Below are 15,336 nucleotides of genomic sequence, written 5' to 3'. Positions count from 1 at the left end.
ACTCTGAAACTTCGCATAATATAAAACCGAATAACTCTGAAAATTCTCATAAAAAAGACCTCAATGTATATGATAGTATGATTGATATGAGAAATGCATCATTACATCACTAGGTGAATTAAAACAAGTTTTTTTAATTTACGAAAACATGGAAATAACGAAGTCCTTGTATTGATAAAATATTTCTTCTTAAAGGGAAAGTCCAGCACTCAGCAATGAGTTGAGAAGTGTAACTCGCACTCGGATCCATTGAAAACAAAGATTTCTGTCATCCGGAAAAAATTAGGCAAGTTTTGATAATCGAATTGGATGAACGCAAAATAAAGGCTCGTGAGATCAGGTGTGCTGAGATGTCAACAGAATATCCTTTTTCGATCTTACGCGAAAATCTTTGCATAAAAATGGTCCTTTCCAAATGGGTGCCATGTTCGCTCACAATAGAACAAAAGCAACAACGCATCAACGATCCAGAGAGCAGTTCGGCACTGTTTAATCGCAATAGAAAAGATTTCTTGCGTTGGCAAGTAACAATGAACTAAACATGGATTCAACATTTTTCGGTAGGGTCATATCCGCATTCTGGCGGAGAAAGTTATCCGAAAACGCAACAGGTAGCTGGGACAATCATGGCGTCAATTCTTCGATGCTCGAGTATAATTAACATCGACTATTTGACCAAATTGAAGTAATTGGACACCGATCTGTTTCATCACTATCAGCTGTCCACAAACCGTAACAGATGGCTCATCGATGAAGAATTGAGCTCACGTGAGGAGATTATCGACGCAGGGGGTCGAGTTTAGGGCAGAGCTTACGGAAAAAATTTTCTCAAGCGATATCGTACAGTTGGAAATTGGCTGGAATTAGTTTATCGATTTTAAAGAAGACTACACTGAATAAAATTAAAATGCACAGATAAAAATATTTTGTGATTTTACATTTATTTTCATGCACATATTTGGAGCAGGCAATTGAATGGAAACTTACTTTACAAAACGAAGCGGTTTGTAAATATACAGTCTTGTTCAATGAAAAACTAAATGAATTTTAATGTAATTTTACATCAATCATGGTTTTAAATCAGATTTTCGTTTCAATTGATGTCTATTTCATAGTACTATCGGTTTACATGTCGTGTAAGTTTCATCTTTTCTTTCTGTGTGATCCTAGCCCGGAATAGATAATAGACCACTCTGTATTAGATAACAATTTTTCTTTGTATATTCAGCATATTAATCCGTACTTGGTAACTTGATAAATTCAGACGGTAATTGCATTACAATAAAAGGATGCCAACTCGAACTGATTCCAGCCGACCGTTATCTACGGTACAGTAACCATTTAATCACACTGCACGGCACTATTCATGTACGTGGATATGAGAAGAGCAAACTAAACAGACGAGGGTGGAATAAAGCGTTTCTCGGCGTGCGATCAACGAACTGCTTCCCACGAATGTAGGTCGTAACTGATACACCCGAACCTTCATTTACGAAGCCTTTTCTTTTTACGAAGTGTTAGATTCACGTAACTCTTTTTACGAACCATATACCAAATGGCGTAATCTTTTGTTACGAAGCAAATTCTAGATAACGTATAATTTTTTGCGAACCTGCTTCGAAAAAAATATGAAAAATCTGCTATGACAATATTCGAATGCTGTATTTTTGAAACTGATGTGACGAATAGGACCCAGAAAACGATGTTTTAACTCTAATCAGAATCCAAGATGGCGACTTCCGATTTATTGATATTCCTTGAAATGAATTTGATGAGTAGATACCGAAAAATGACGGTGGTGGCTCTCAAATTAAAGACCTCCGGTTCAATTATAATTATTGAAACCCTTACAATGTGGATATTTACGAAACGGATTTGATGAATAGATGCAAGAAAAGGATGTTTGAAGTGGTTTTTCAAATCCATGATGGCGTTGTCTGGTTTATTTATATTTCTCGAAACCCACAGATAAAAATATTTTGTGAATTTATATCAATTTTCATGCACATATTTGAAGCAGGCAATTGAACGGAAGCTTACTTTACAGTCCTTCTTTTTTTTAATATACTGTGAAAGTAAAACTAAGCGTTATTAAAATATACAGTCACTTTTTTTACTAAGAAAAAAAACTTTTTTTACTAAGAAAGCCCCAAATAACGCAAGCTTGTTTACGAAGTAAATTCCAAATAACATAAGCTTTTCCTACAAGCTACCTCGACTTACGAAAACCCATTTAATTCGTAAATGTAGGTTTCGATGTATTCTTTTTCCCGCTCACGCATGATTATGATATCTTTGTTTAAACTAGTTGTTTGATTCCCTATAACAGAATATTGGAATAAATCTCTAAATGAGTTCATTTCAGAGAATATGAACTAGTTATTATTCCTAGAAACATGAACCAAGACTGGGATTTACGTTGTCATGCGAAGCGTAATAATTGAAGATAAAGGCAGAATATGTACAGTGAAACGTATTCGCCACTACTTGATAAAAGTGACAAAGCGCTTCCTTCGCCCGGTCTCCTAGCGAAGACACCAGATTTCGCCTGCTCTGTTTGCACACATTTTATCAGCACGGTTTGCTACATCTGCCAACTGTGATGATTTCGGTTCTCCACGTGACTCATGGTAAATGTGTCAAGGTGCTTATTTGTTTTATTTTTTTTTGTGAAGTGTTTCAATAAATTCCAGAAATACATGCTTTTTTAGTATCGGAAGCGTAAAACTTATGAAGAAAATAGTCACTGTTTAAAGGAATAATAGCCAGCAGTTGCTATCATAGACAATCATAGAGGTAGTAAAAGTAAAAGGAATCGTTCTTACGATAAATTGTATTCAGTACTTCAGCCAAAAATGTAATTAAATCTTAGTTCAACAAAAATAGTCAGGAGAAGGGCCAAGCACTTTTTTAAAAACACATATCTAACACATTTCGATTGTTTATTCGTTCATAAAATCGTTCCATTTATAACCTGTAGTTCAAAAATGGGCTCTATATTATATTTCATTCAATAAATTCGACTCGTAATAGATGATCCGTAAAAGAATTTTCAACTGCGAACTAAAACTCATTCTTTCTTTCGGCGGTAAAACGATGGACTTGAAGTTGTATTAGACCATGTCCACCGGAGCGTGCATAAATGTAATTTAGCAACCATCATCAGAACAAGATTCTACACCGTTAGTTGCACGGAACCGCAAAACAACCTAATTTTAAGTACATTCCACCCAATTTGGGGGTTCCGTTCAATAATCTATTTTTTTGGAAAAGTGGCTCTAGGTAGTTTCCGTAAAGCACGTGGAAAAAATACTTAAAGATTAGTTATATCTACTCAATGGTAAGTTATATTTACTCTACAGATGAGTCGTATTGACTCAATTTCAAGTTGATACGGTTTACTTAATTTTGGCTTTTTGAACGAAACTCTCGCTGTTGGGTGGTTTTGCTATTTGTATTTTGACAACAATGGAAGGAGCGAACGGAAGAAAAGATTCAAAAGAACTCAAAATTAAGTAAAAAGAACTCAAATAATAGGAAGTTTTTATTTTCCGTGTGGAGAACTGATTGAGAAATAGATATCCATTCGTTCGATTTTCAGTGGGTTATCATATTTGGCAACGCTCTCCAACCAAATCAATCGTTTCTTCTTAAGAAAAAAAGAATCAAAACAAAGCCATATGTCAGGAAGTTTGTTCAGAAACTTGATATTTTTATTTTGAAATATTTGATTTGTGATGTGATTGGCACTTGATTAATAAGCCTTAACCATGAGTAACATATGCAATGATTTATTTTATTTTAAACTCTATCCAAAGGCATTAGATTGGTGACTTTGTGCCGCCGAGCCATCTTGGCTTCGAATATGTGGCTGTGCCACATCAGTTATACAGGAGACATAACAACACAAAAAATAATAATATCGGGTGGCAACTAAAATTTTGGAATTTTTTCGAGGCCTGTATGCTTAAGGTAGCGCTTCGCCGTGGTCAGGTCAAAGCGAGACAACTCACTGCTTCCTCTTGCTTTGTCGCCGAAATTTCACCCTAAATTGCAAATTTCTCCAATACTAACCCGATTCACGAAAAATCAAAAACATACGATTGTAGGTAAATGATTTTACTATGCATTTGGCGAAAAATATCTGTTAGAAAGCTTTTCTTTCGCGAGGTAGCGCTTCGCCGTGGTCACGGGAGTTCGCTGCCTATCCCGGGGTTTCACGCACTTTACCCAAAATTGTGAGAAAACGGTAAAGAAAACGGAAATTACAAGAACATACGATTCTAGATAATTAATTTTTCTATCGATTCGTATATAAACTGTGCCTGATAAACGTTTTTATCGAAAGATTTCGTGCGAGTTTTAAAAATAAATGAGTTTTTCCTTATTCTTTCGCACGCACACAATGTCAACGCATGCATTGGGGTGTGAAAAATGCCACATGCGGTAGACGCTAACAACATTTCTTTTGTTTTCGTTGTCCGTTCTCTCTGTGTAAACGTTGAATAAAGATGAGTAGAAAATGTAAGTAAGTGTTACTACTTTGTAAAATAATTTCTATTCATGTTTCAGTAGAACCAGAAATCAGTAATGATTTTCATCGCTACTAGCTTTGAAACTTTGTTGAAAACGTAGCACATCCCTACATATGCGAGTTGTTTATAGCGAGAAATGGAAAAAAGAAAACAAAAGGTTTAACAAAACTCGCACGAAATCTCACGAAAGAAAAGCTTTCTAACTAATATTTTTCGCCAAATGCATAGTAAAATCATTTACCTACAATCGTATGTTTTTGATTTTTCGTGAATCGGGTTAGTATTGGAGAAATTTGCAATTTAGAGTCAAATTTCGGCGACAAAGCAAGAGGAACCAGTGAGTTGTCTCGCTTCGACTTGACCACGGCGAAGCGCTACCTTAACAACAAACGAGCTCAGAGAGAAAGAAGAGTGTGTATGGGTTAGTTCTCTCTCTCCTCTTTCTGCTAGTATTTTCTGTTTTGTTTATGCTTGCTCAGTTTTGCTCAAAATGCCGTCAAAACAAGAAGTATTTCGCGAGCGCGTTGTACAGTTCTACTGCACAGAAATCTCGGCAAAAAGTATACGGTACAACATTTTAAAAGCGAAAATGTTGCGACTTCGACTCTTTAGCATATCCTAAGATCCCCAATAACTGCTCGCAAGAAAGTTAGTGGAAGACCAGCCAAAATTTTGGACGCAAAAGGACTTCGTTCTCTTTCTCGTGCCTTCAACAACAAGGATTCACTGAGTCAACGGTATGCCTCAAGAAAGTTCAACGGTTCTCACCAAAAAAACATTGAAAAGAGTAGGAATAAAGTGCCGGAAGAAGGCACGAGCCCCGGAATATACTGACGCACAGATTTCAACGCTAAAGTTCCAATGCCGCTGGTTGATAAAAAATTATTCCGGAAAAGAGATTTCAGTTCGGGATGTGGGCACATCGAAGTCAAATGTTCTTCGTGCTAAACAACGTTTGAATCTTCGAACCTATAAGAAGCAGAAACAATCAAAACGTTGTCCGAAACAAGAAGCTTCGATCAGGCCGAGGGTTCAATTCTTGCTGGAAATTTGAACTGCATAATCATGGACGACGAAACCTACGTGAAACTCGATTACAAATCCTTTCCGGGACCACAATATTATACGGTGCGAGAAGGGCAAGTGTTAAACCAGTCCGAGACATCGATTGAAGTCGAAAAATTTGGTAAGAAAGCTATGGTCTGGGAAGCAATTTGTAGCTGCGGTAATATTTCGAAACCCTTCATCACCACTGCTTCAATGAACAGCGAAATATACATCAAGGAATGTTTACAAAAACGACTTCTACCCATGATTCGAAGCCACAAGCATCCCGTTGTCTTCTGGCCAGATCTTGCTTCTTGCCACTACTCGAAATCAACGGTAGAATGGTATACTACAAAAAATGTCACTTCCGTTCCAAAAGACATGAATCCACCAAATTGCCCACAACTTCGACCAATTGAGGAATTTTGGGCATTAACTAAGGCACATCTTAGGAAACATGTCTCGGCAGCCGAAACCATTCAACAGTTCGAAAAATATTTGAAAAAAGTGTCACAACTTGTCGCCAACAAGTCTGTACGGAATTCAATTAGGAAAGTTCGCAAGAAGGTGCGCCAGCTAGTCTACAATGGCTAAGTAGCAAATGTTGAGAATAATATTCTATTGTTGTAGTCTAATATTATCAGTATATCGAATAAAATTTGAATATCTAACACTTGTGAATTATTCACAGCGAAATGCAAAAGTGCGTCCATACTTTCTGGGACAGTCTTTATACGAAGAATTTTTTTATTTTGAATGCAAGGAACTTAAATTTTGAACTAAGCTCACTCAAATTTTGAAAACAAAAGTTTTTCTCTTATTTTTAATAAAAAATACTCAAATTTTGACAGTTTCGTCCCTTATTCAACAATAAGTAGATAAGTGGTAGCAAAAAAACTATGTGCACTTTTTATAAAACTTAGTGTCGTGTTACTCAATTTTGAGTGATGTTCAATGAAGGTGTATCGATTTTTTTATTGATGAAAAAGCGCTCAACTTTTTTTTCAATGCATAATTAATTATCTATTCTTGGAGTCCATATTCAAACAATTAATAGTTTTTGAGTTACAACAATTTGAATAATAACGTTGTTTATTAACAAAAATCTTGATGCTTTGAATTTTATTTTCAAAAATCTCGAGAACGGCTACGTCTAAGAAAAAAGACACTCTTCGAAAATGTTTTACTTTTGATTTATAATATCGTATTCTATTCTTTTACATGAAACGCATGAGATTTTGTAAATGTCTGTCAATTGTTTGGCTGCAACTTTTTCATTTTTAAGAGACACTAATAGTACCTGATTCTAACAACAAGCTAAAAACAAAATTCTCACAATAAAAATTAAATTGACGCTTTTCTAATGCTATAACTATTGCAAAGTTTCATCCAAATCGGAGTATGTCGGTTCTAATTTTAACATTTTTTCTGTTGTTAATTTCGGAAATTTCTCAGCTCAAATTTACAATAAAAACAATCCAGAAACTGTGAAGGAATAACATAATTTCCCAGTAAAAATAATCGATTCCACAATCTAATTTTGTTGTAAAACCGTTCAAGTTCACTGCTTTGACTATGTGCAGTCCATCAAACTTTTTTGTAAATTAATTTAAACTTACTGCACTGTTACAATGAAAATCATTGCATCGATGCGAAAAAAAAATCTATTCGGGATACTATGACAACGTTAGGTTCCTGTTTTAGACGCTCACAAAACTGTCTAAATGCCGTGTCGGGTAAAATAAATAGTCATTCACTTCCAGTGATTTATAAACACATGGTTACATGTTAAAAAATAACAACCTTCAAAAAAAGATTTTCAGATCGAGCTATCGCTGACACAAGCATTTTTTATTGTTATTCGGCATGGTTAGGTTAAAATAATGTTTAATTGATGTACTAAAGCTAAAATTTAATCAATTATTTAACCCCACCTTATTATTAGTGGTCGATTGAAAACAGATATGCATCCAGATCATTGATAAAAAATTAGAAGAGTTAGAAGCTAGAAGCTCATAAAATGTTTCTTCACTGTAAATATTGATTCTTGATGAATTTCCGACCAGCCTATTATACTCTGAACCACGAAGTCTGTTTGACTTCAGAATCAAACATAAAAAAAATAAAAAATTGCTAGTGCATTTCGAGGATCTTGACATTTAGGTTCGACACAATCCTCAACCGTTGCTTTCGGAGCCTTAAAAACTTGACAACTGACTTCTGCACCTTATCTCCTGAATCACCCAGTTGGGACAGCAGTAATCTGTACAATAATTACTGAGCACATACCTTCTCCAAAATCCATCGTGCTCTCGTATCAGTTAGCTTATCCACAATCACAACACATCAACTCGAACGGTTATCGAGCTTTCGCGGTTCGTTCCATAGACTCAGGAACGGTTGCTCAGATTGACAGATTTGTGGTCGGAGCACTACAAAACAAAGAGAATTTATTTGTCTGTCTAGCAACGATCACCAACTGGCGTGACGGAATGTCTACTACTGCTACGGGAATCACATTTCGACGGGTGGAGACTACGAACTTAGTCGCTCGAAGTTCTCCGATCGTTGCGCAGGCAGGATTAGATTTTATGCGCTCGTTTTACCATTCAAAGATATACAAAAATGATGGGAACTGTGAGAAGGACATAACGATAAGATATACACCACTTGAGATAAGGTGTTAGTTTTACGGGTTTGATTGTAGGCATAATGTCCGGACTTATTGTAGGCATAATGTCCAAATGACGCTCCTTTTTCAACGGTGCTGTCAATGTTCGTGGTCACGTTTACTGTCGTGTTTTGTGTAGGATTACCCTATCCACATTCATCTGACTTTTACATTGATCTACGTTATTGGGTTTCATCGTTCCAAATTTTTCCTGGAACACAGATACAAAATCATGCTTCAGTGTTATATTCTATATGTATTTTTTTATTATTGGGCTTTATTAGTCATCTTAAAGCTTATTACATAAGTAACTGTAATTAGATTTAATATGACTAATAATGCACTAATGATAATCAGGCTGCATGAAGAAACTATGAACTTTTATGTTTACTCCTACCATTAGGGTCTGGGCAGACTTCTCTGCAATCGATTTAGCTGCGTTTTGTACAAGATTTTGGAAATTTTTCAATAGTTGTAGCTTGTTGTTTATATTGAGAGAGTCCTCTCTGCACGTGAGCTCAATTCCGCTCGATAGGTCACAACTTCAGACAGTTAGGTGGATTCGCCTCTTTCGTTACAACATGGAATCCATTCTCTTTACAGCTTTCCAAAACATTTTTGGTGTAGTGACAAGATGCCAATTCAGCACAGAGTAACGAAGGAGCGTCATGACTGCGTAGGAATGGTAACAGTCGCTTCTTTAGACATTCTTCGTTCTGTTTATCATTACGGTTCGGTACAGTTTTCACCTTGAACGATTTCATAGCTACAGTACGTACTAAAAGGAAGATCTGCAATATTTTCTTCCTTTTCGTAACTTTACGTCTGCCTAGCGGTTTATGTTTAAATACAGGTGGCATAACAGTTCAACATAAACTGTTATGCACTGACGAGTCTAAGACGAAACGTAAATATTATGAATGATATAGTTGTTTTTTGTAGATTAATATCGTCAGCAGAGGAAAACTTTGAATAGTTCCTTAGGAACATGTGAGTACTTTTTGCCACTATTTATTCATCTTTACTAGAACCTTTTATTATGTTTTTTTTTTTTGGTTTCGATTGTAGAGGTTTTAACATTAAAGTCATTCGACCTTCTGACCCTATGTGCTGGGTTGGGAATTGAAACCAGATGGGCTGCATGAAAGGCATCGTCTAATTCATCACGCTATACCTGTCCCCTTACACCAGAACCAGAATTCTGGACATTCAGGAACTGGAATAACTAATTTCGAAGTTCAGTTGCAAAATTCAGATTCGTAATGTATTTGTAGAATTTCGTGAACTGAACTCATTTTCAGAATCCATATTCCGAATCTAATTCTAAAGCTGAACTCTGAGCTCAAATTAAGGATCTGAATAACTATCAGCTACAAAATATAGCTCTAGAGCTCAAGTTCCAAATTCAATTCCAGCATGCAGGTGGTTCTAAATTTGGAAATGAATTCTGAAACTAAATTTAAGAATAAAATTCTGCAACTTCAGGTTTTTTTTTCATATAGCTTTTATAAGACTGATCATTTGGATTCAGGAAGTGAATGCAAGAAACAAATTTTGGTTCAAAGTCAGTTCCAACACACTAGTTCGGAGCTTAGATCTGAAATTTTGTTCCAAAATGCATATCCTCAAATGATCCATAACTCTGAAGTTGAACTACTGAATCAGAATTTTGGATACGAATTCTAAGGACTCCCAGAAAGTATGGACGCACTTTGATTTCGCTGTAAATAATTCACAAGTGTTAGATATTAAAATTTTATTCGATATACTGATAATATTAGACTACAACAACAGAATATTATTCTCAACATTTGCCACTTAACAGTTCGGCTGAAAAGTTCGTATCGTTTAATAGAAACACACATTTTTTTGCCAAAATTCGTTTTTATTATTCAACATAATTGCCATCAGAGGCGATACAGCGATTATAGCGATCTTCCAACTTTTCGATATCATTTTTGTAGTACGATTTGTCCTTTGCCTCAAAATAGGCCTCAGTTTCAGCGATTACCTCTACATTGCTTCTAATTTTTTTACCAGCGAGCATTCTCTTGAGGTCTGAGAACAGGAAAAAGTCACTGGGGGCCAAATCTGGAGAATACGGTGGATGAGGGAGCAATTCGAAGCCCAATTCGTTCAATTTCAGCATGGTTTTTCGTTGTTGTTTTTGATCGATTGTGAGCTCACGCGGCACCCATTTTGCACAAAGCTTTCTCATATCCAAATATTCGTGAATAATATGTCCAACACGTTCCTTTGATATCTTTAGGGTGTCAGCTATGTCGATCAACTTCACTTTACGGTCATTAAAAATCATTTTGTGGATGTTTTTCACGTTTTCATCGGTAACAGCCTCTTTTGAACGTCCACTGCGTTCATCGTCTTCGGTCTCATATGACCAGTACGAAATTTTGCAAACCACTTACGAATTGTTGCTTCGCCCGGTGCAGAGTCTGGATAACACTCATCAAGCCATTTTTTGGTATCGGCGGCACTTTTTTTCATCAAAAAGTAGTGTTTCATCAACACACGAAATTCCTTTTTTCCATTTTTTTTCACAATAACAAAAGTAGCTTCACTCAAAATGCAATATCTCACAAACTGATAATCAGACAGCTGTCAAATTTATACACTTTTGAAGGTTGGTACTAACTGAGAATGGTATGGATTTAATTCTAGTGGCGCCCTCTCATAGAAACGATACGAACTTTTCAGCCGATCTGTTAGCCATTGTAGACTAGCTGGCGCACCTTCTTGCGAACGTTCCTTATTAAATTCCGTACAGACTTCTTGGCGACAAGTTTTGACAGTTTTTTTCAATCTTTTTCGAACTGTTGAATGGTTTGGGCTGCCGAAACATGTTTCCTAAGATGTGCCTTCGTTAATGCCCAAAATTTTTCAATTGGTTGGTTGTGGGCAATTTGGTGGATTCCTGTCTTTTGAAACGAAAGTGACATTTTTGGTAGTAACAGATCGGCTGAAAAGTTCGTATCGTTTCTATGAGAGGGCGCCACTAGAATTAAATCCATACCATTTTCAGTTAGTACCAACCTTCAAAAGATACGTGTATAAATTTGACAGCTGTCTGATTATTAGTTTGTGAGATATTGCATTTTGAGTGAAGCTACTTTTGTTATTGTGAAAAAAAATAGAAAAAAGGAATTTCGTGTGTTGATGAAACACTACTTTTTGATGAAAAAAAGTGCCGCCGATACCAAAAAATGGCTTGATGAGTGTTATCCAGACTCTGCACCGGGCGAAGCAACAATTCGTAAGTGGTTTGCAAAATTTCGTACTGGTCATATGAGCACCGAAGACGATGAACGCAGTGGACGTCCAAAAGAGGCTGTTACCGATGAAAACGTGAAAAAATCCACAAAATGATTTTCAATGACCGTAAAGTGAAGTTGATCGAGATAGCTCACACCCTAAAGATATCAAAGGAACGTGTTGGACATATTATTCACGAATATTTGGATATGAGAAAGCTTTGTGCAAAATGGGTGCCGCGTGAGCTCACAATCGATCAAAAACAACAACGAATTGATGATTCTGAGCAGTGTTTGGAGCTGTTATATCGAAATAAAACCGATTTTTTTCGTCGATATATAACAATGGACGAAACATGGCTCCATCACTTCACTCCGGAGTCCAATCGACAGTCAGCTGAGTGGACTGCACGCGATGAACCGAACCCAAAGCGTGGAAAGACTCAACAATCGGCCGGTAAGGTTATGGCGTCTGTATATTGGGATTCGCATGGTATAATTTTCATCGACTACCTTGAAAAGGGAAAAACCATCAACAGTGACTATTATATAGCGTTATTAGAGCATTTGAAGGACGAAATTTCAAAAAAACGGCCTCATTTGAAGAAGAAAAAAGTTTTGTTTCATCAAGACAATGCACCGTGTCACAAGTCGATGAAAACCATGCTGAAATAGAACGAATTGGGCTTCGAATTGCTCCCTCATCCACCGTATTCTCCAGATTTGGCCCCCAGTGCCTTTTTCCTGTTTTCAGACCTCAAGAGAATGCTCGCTGGTAAAAAAAATAGAAGCAATGAAGAGGTAATCGCTGAAACTGAGGCCTATTTTGAGGCAAAGGACAAATCGTACTACAAAAATGGTATCGAAAAGTTGGAAGATCGCTATAATCGCTGTATCGCCTCTGATGGCAATTATGTTGAATAATAAAAACGAATTTTGACAAAAAAATGTGTGTTTCTATTAAACGATACTAACTTTTCAGCCGAACTGTTATACCATTCTACCGTTTATTTCGAGTAGTGGCAAGAAGCAAGATCTGGCTAGAAGACAACAGGATCCTTGTGACTTCGAATGATGGGTAGAAGTCGTTTTTGTAAACATTCCTTGATGTATATTTCGCTGTTTATTGAAGCAGTGGTGATGAAGGGTTTCGAAATCTTACCGCAGCTAAAAATTGCTTGCCAGACCATAGTTTTCTTACTAAATTTTTCGACTTCAATCGATGTCTCGGACTGGTTTGACACTTGCCCTTCTCGCACCGTATAATATTGCGGTCCCGCAAGAATTTGTAGTCGAGTTTCACGTAGGTTTGGTCGTCCATGATTATGCAGTTCAAATTTCCAGCAAGACTCGTATTTTACAGCTTTCGAACCCTCGACCTGATCAATGCTTCTTGTTTCGGACTACGTTTTGGTTGTTTCTGCTTCTTATAGGTTCGAAGATTCAAACGTTCTTTAGCACGAAGAACATTTGACTTCGAAGTGCCCACTTTTTTGGCCACATCCCTAACTGAAATCTCCTTCATTTGATCGAACGCCTTCAGTATACGTTTATCCAACTGAGGGTTAGCAGGACCTTTTTTCGACACGTTTTTGGCTTATCCTCAAAGGTGTTATCTTCACCGAACTTTCTGATTGCATTTCGCACGGCTTTTTCACTCACTCCTTCCATTTTTGCTATCTTTCTCAGTGACAGTCCGCGTTCTGTGCACCATTTGTACACAATTTTTCGACGTTGTTCTGCTAAAATTCCACGCATTTCGAAACAAACTAATGAAAACGAATAAACAACTGCACAAGAGATTAGAGAAGCGTGTAAACAACAGGACGCAGCCATAAAAATTAACAGATTTTGAACCATTGCGAAATGGCAGCGGTTTTTGATTGCGTCTATACTTTCTGGGGCAGTCTTTAGTTCCAGTGTTTGTAGAAAACACCGGTAAAAGGCGCACCGAAAATTAACGTAACATATTTTTTTTATTTGAGAGCCCCTCCCGAAACGATATCCGCGAGATGGCACACCACTAATGAAAAAAGATCAAACACGCGTTGTTGGGTTGGCTTCAGACTAATTGTAGATTTTCTGCCAGAATCACAGGATTGACTTGCAAGTTTTCACACATTTCATTTATACTACGCGGTTACAAGAATTAAAACATTTAATTCAGATACTGACAGACACTTTAATAGGTTAGAACGTTTTTTGAAACCTGTAACATCGTAGACTATCGTAGACGGTTTGTCTGAACAGTATCTTACATTGAATTCATAGACGAAGATAATTAGTGCTGAATACCATTGGCTTCTAGATTCCAACTTGAGAGATGCCAGAATAATGTGTTTTGCTAGAATTAAAACCAAACCGGATGGAAAAAAAACTCACAACCACACCAGAATCGTGCTAACTGATTGTGTACAATCGAAATGCTGCCGGCAAACAAAATCCTATTTACAAACAACAACCAAATGAATCCGTTTCACCCAACATTGCAACCACTCGCAAATACAACTTTGAATAATGGCATCAACTCTGCAATTATTCCCGTTGATGTAATATCAACTACAACCCTCGGCTGTGGTCCATGGCGTTTATGTTGTGGTTGGTTGATCGCGTTTCCCTTTGAAAGGTTGATATACCCTCCCACCTTCACACGAACATACCCGATCCTGCCGGGAACATCATCAACCACATAAATACATCGTATCCGACTGATGCACACACATTTTGCACTTTCGGTGAGCCGTCCAACCTCAACGCAAACTCGTTTTTGTTGTTCGGTGGGATCAGCGAGGCTCTCCCAGTTTACCTACGCTCCATTAGTCTAGCACTAATTAAGCTCCGAAATAAACACTGTGGTGTACCTTACAATAATTCAATATGCTCCTCTATCTATCACTCCATTTGGCGTACATGAAAATATATAATTGCTTTATCAGACACAAAATCCCCTGGTTCCCCCTTTCGGGGTTTTCCCCACCGAGGATGGCTTTGAACACAGCAACGGGATATGCTATAACAAAGAGCGTTTGAAAAATGCTATCCATATTAATTGGGCGGTGTTCGTTCGGTTTAAACGTTTCCATGTGAAGGATTTACTTGATTTGGGATATTTTATGATCAGCCATCGTGAAAAAAAAAGAGTCGAATGAAATTTTGTTCAAAGGAACTGCCGGATTTGTTCTGCAGTGACTTAATCAAATTTCGTTCGAAAAAAATGATGTTTCGGCGGCTTCGTGTTCGATATATTGCTATCGGGAAGCAACTTTGAACGGGGATAATTTGTCAAACATCAAATTTGTAGTCTGTGTTTAGTTCAGATGATTTTGATATATTGGTTGGAAACTTTCTTAATTCTTAGACCTTTTGTTATGTCTGGTATTCGTTTAGTAATAGATTGATTTTGAAATTCCTTCAAAAAACCGGCCGGCCTGGTACAGATGTCCATTTCCTTTATGTGACGAAAATCAAGCGTAATTTCCAGTACCGTAGTAAGGGTGAGGCGATCGTCTCGGGTGCCAACATCCAGGAGGCGCCAAAACATGAAGGAATTGGTAAAAATTATATTATATTTTATATGAGGTTTAAGCTTATTATTGTACTGTTATTTGAATCTGATGATATGCCACCGTAAGCGTTATCATTTATATACATGAAAGTACAGCTCTAATAGCCATTTAGAATACAGAACCGCCATTAAGTGACGACCGTAATAATTATCTTTCATGACGGTTCGCTGTTGGATGGTCGTGCTGCTCCTGGTGTCTACTGTCGTGAAATCAGAATGTTGCATTCACTTGGTTGTACAGTGTTCCAA

General features: G+C 37.1%; 1 protein-coding gene across 1 annotated transcript in view; it reads right to left on the bottom strand.

The window, feature by feature from the left end:
- Window positions 1-8,053, bottom strand: part of LOC131430199 (uncharacterized) — a 107,688-nt gene extending 99,635 nt beyond the window's left edge. The window contains exon 1 of the mRNA XM_058594944.1: window positions 7,872-8,053. Within this exon, the coding sequence (XP_058450927.1) occupies window positions 7,872-7,887 (16 nt within the window). The 5' untranslated portion in view covers window positions 7,888-8,053. The remainder of the gene's footprint in view (window positions 1-7,871) is intronic.
- Window positions 8,054-15,336: the final 7,283 nt, after the last annotated feature.

The sequence above is a fragment of the Malaya genurostris genome, chromosome 2 (assembly GCF_030247185.1).
Source record: "Malaya genurostris strain Urasoe2022 chromosome 2, Malgen_1.1, whole genome shotgun sequence".
NCBI lineage: Eukaryota > Metazoa > Arthropoda > Insecta > Diptera > Culicidae > Malaya > Malaya genurostris.
Note: the sequence above shows the minus strand (reverse complement) of the source record. Positions and strands in the feature narration are given on the sequence as shown.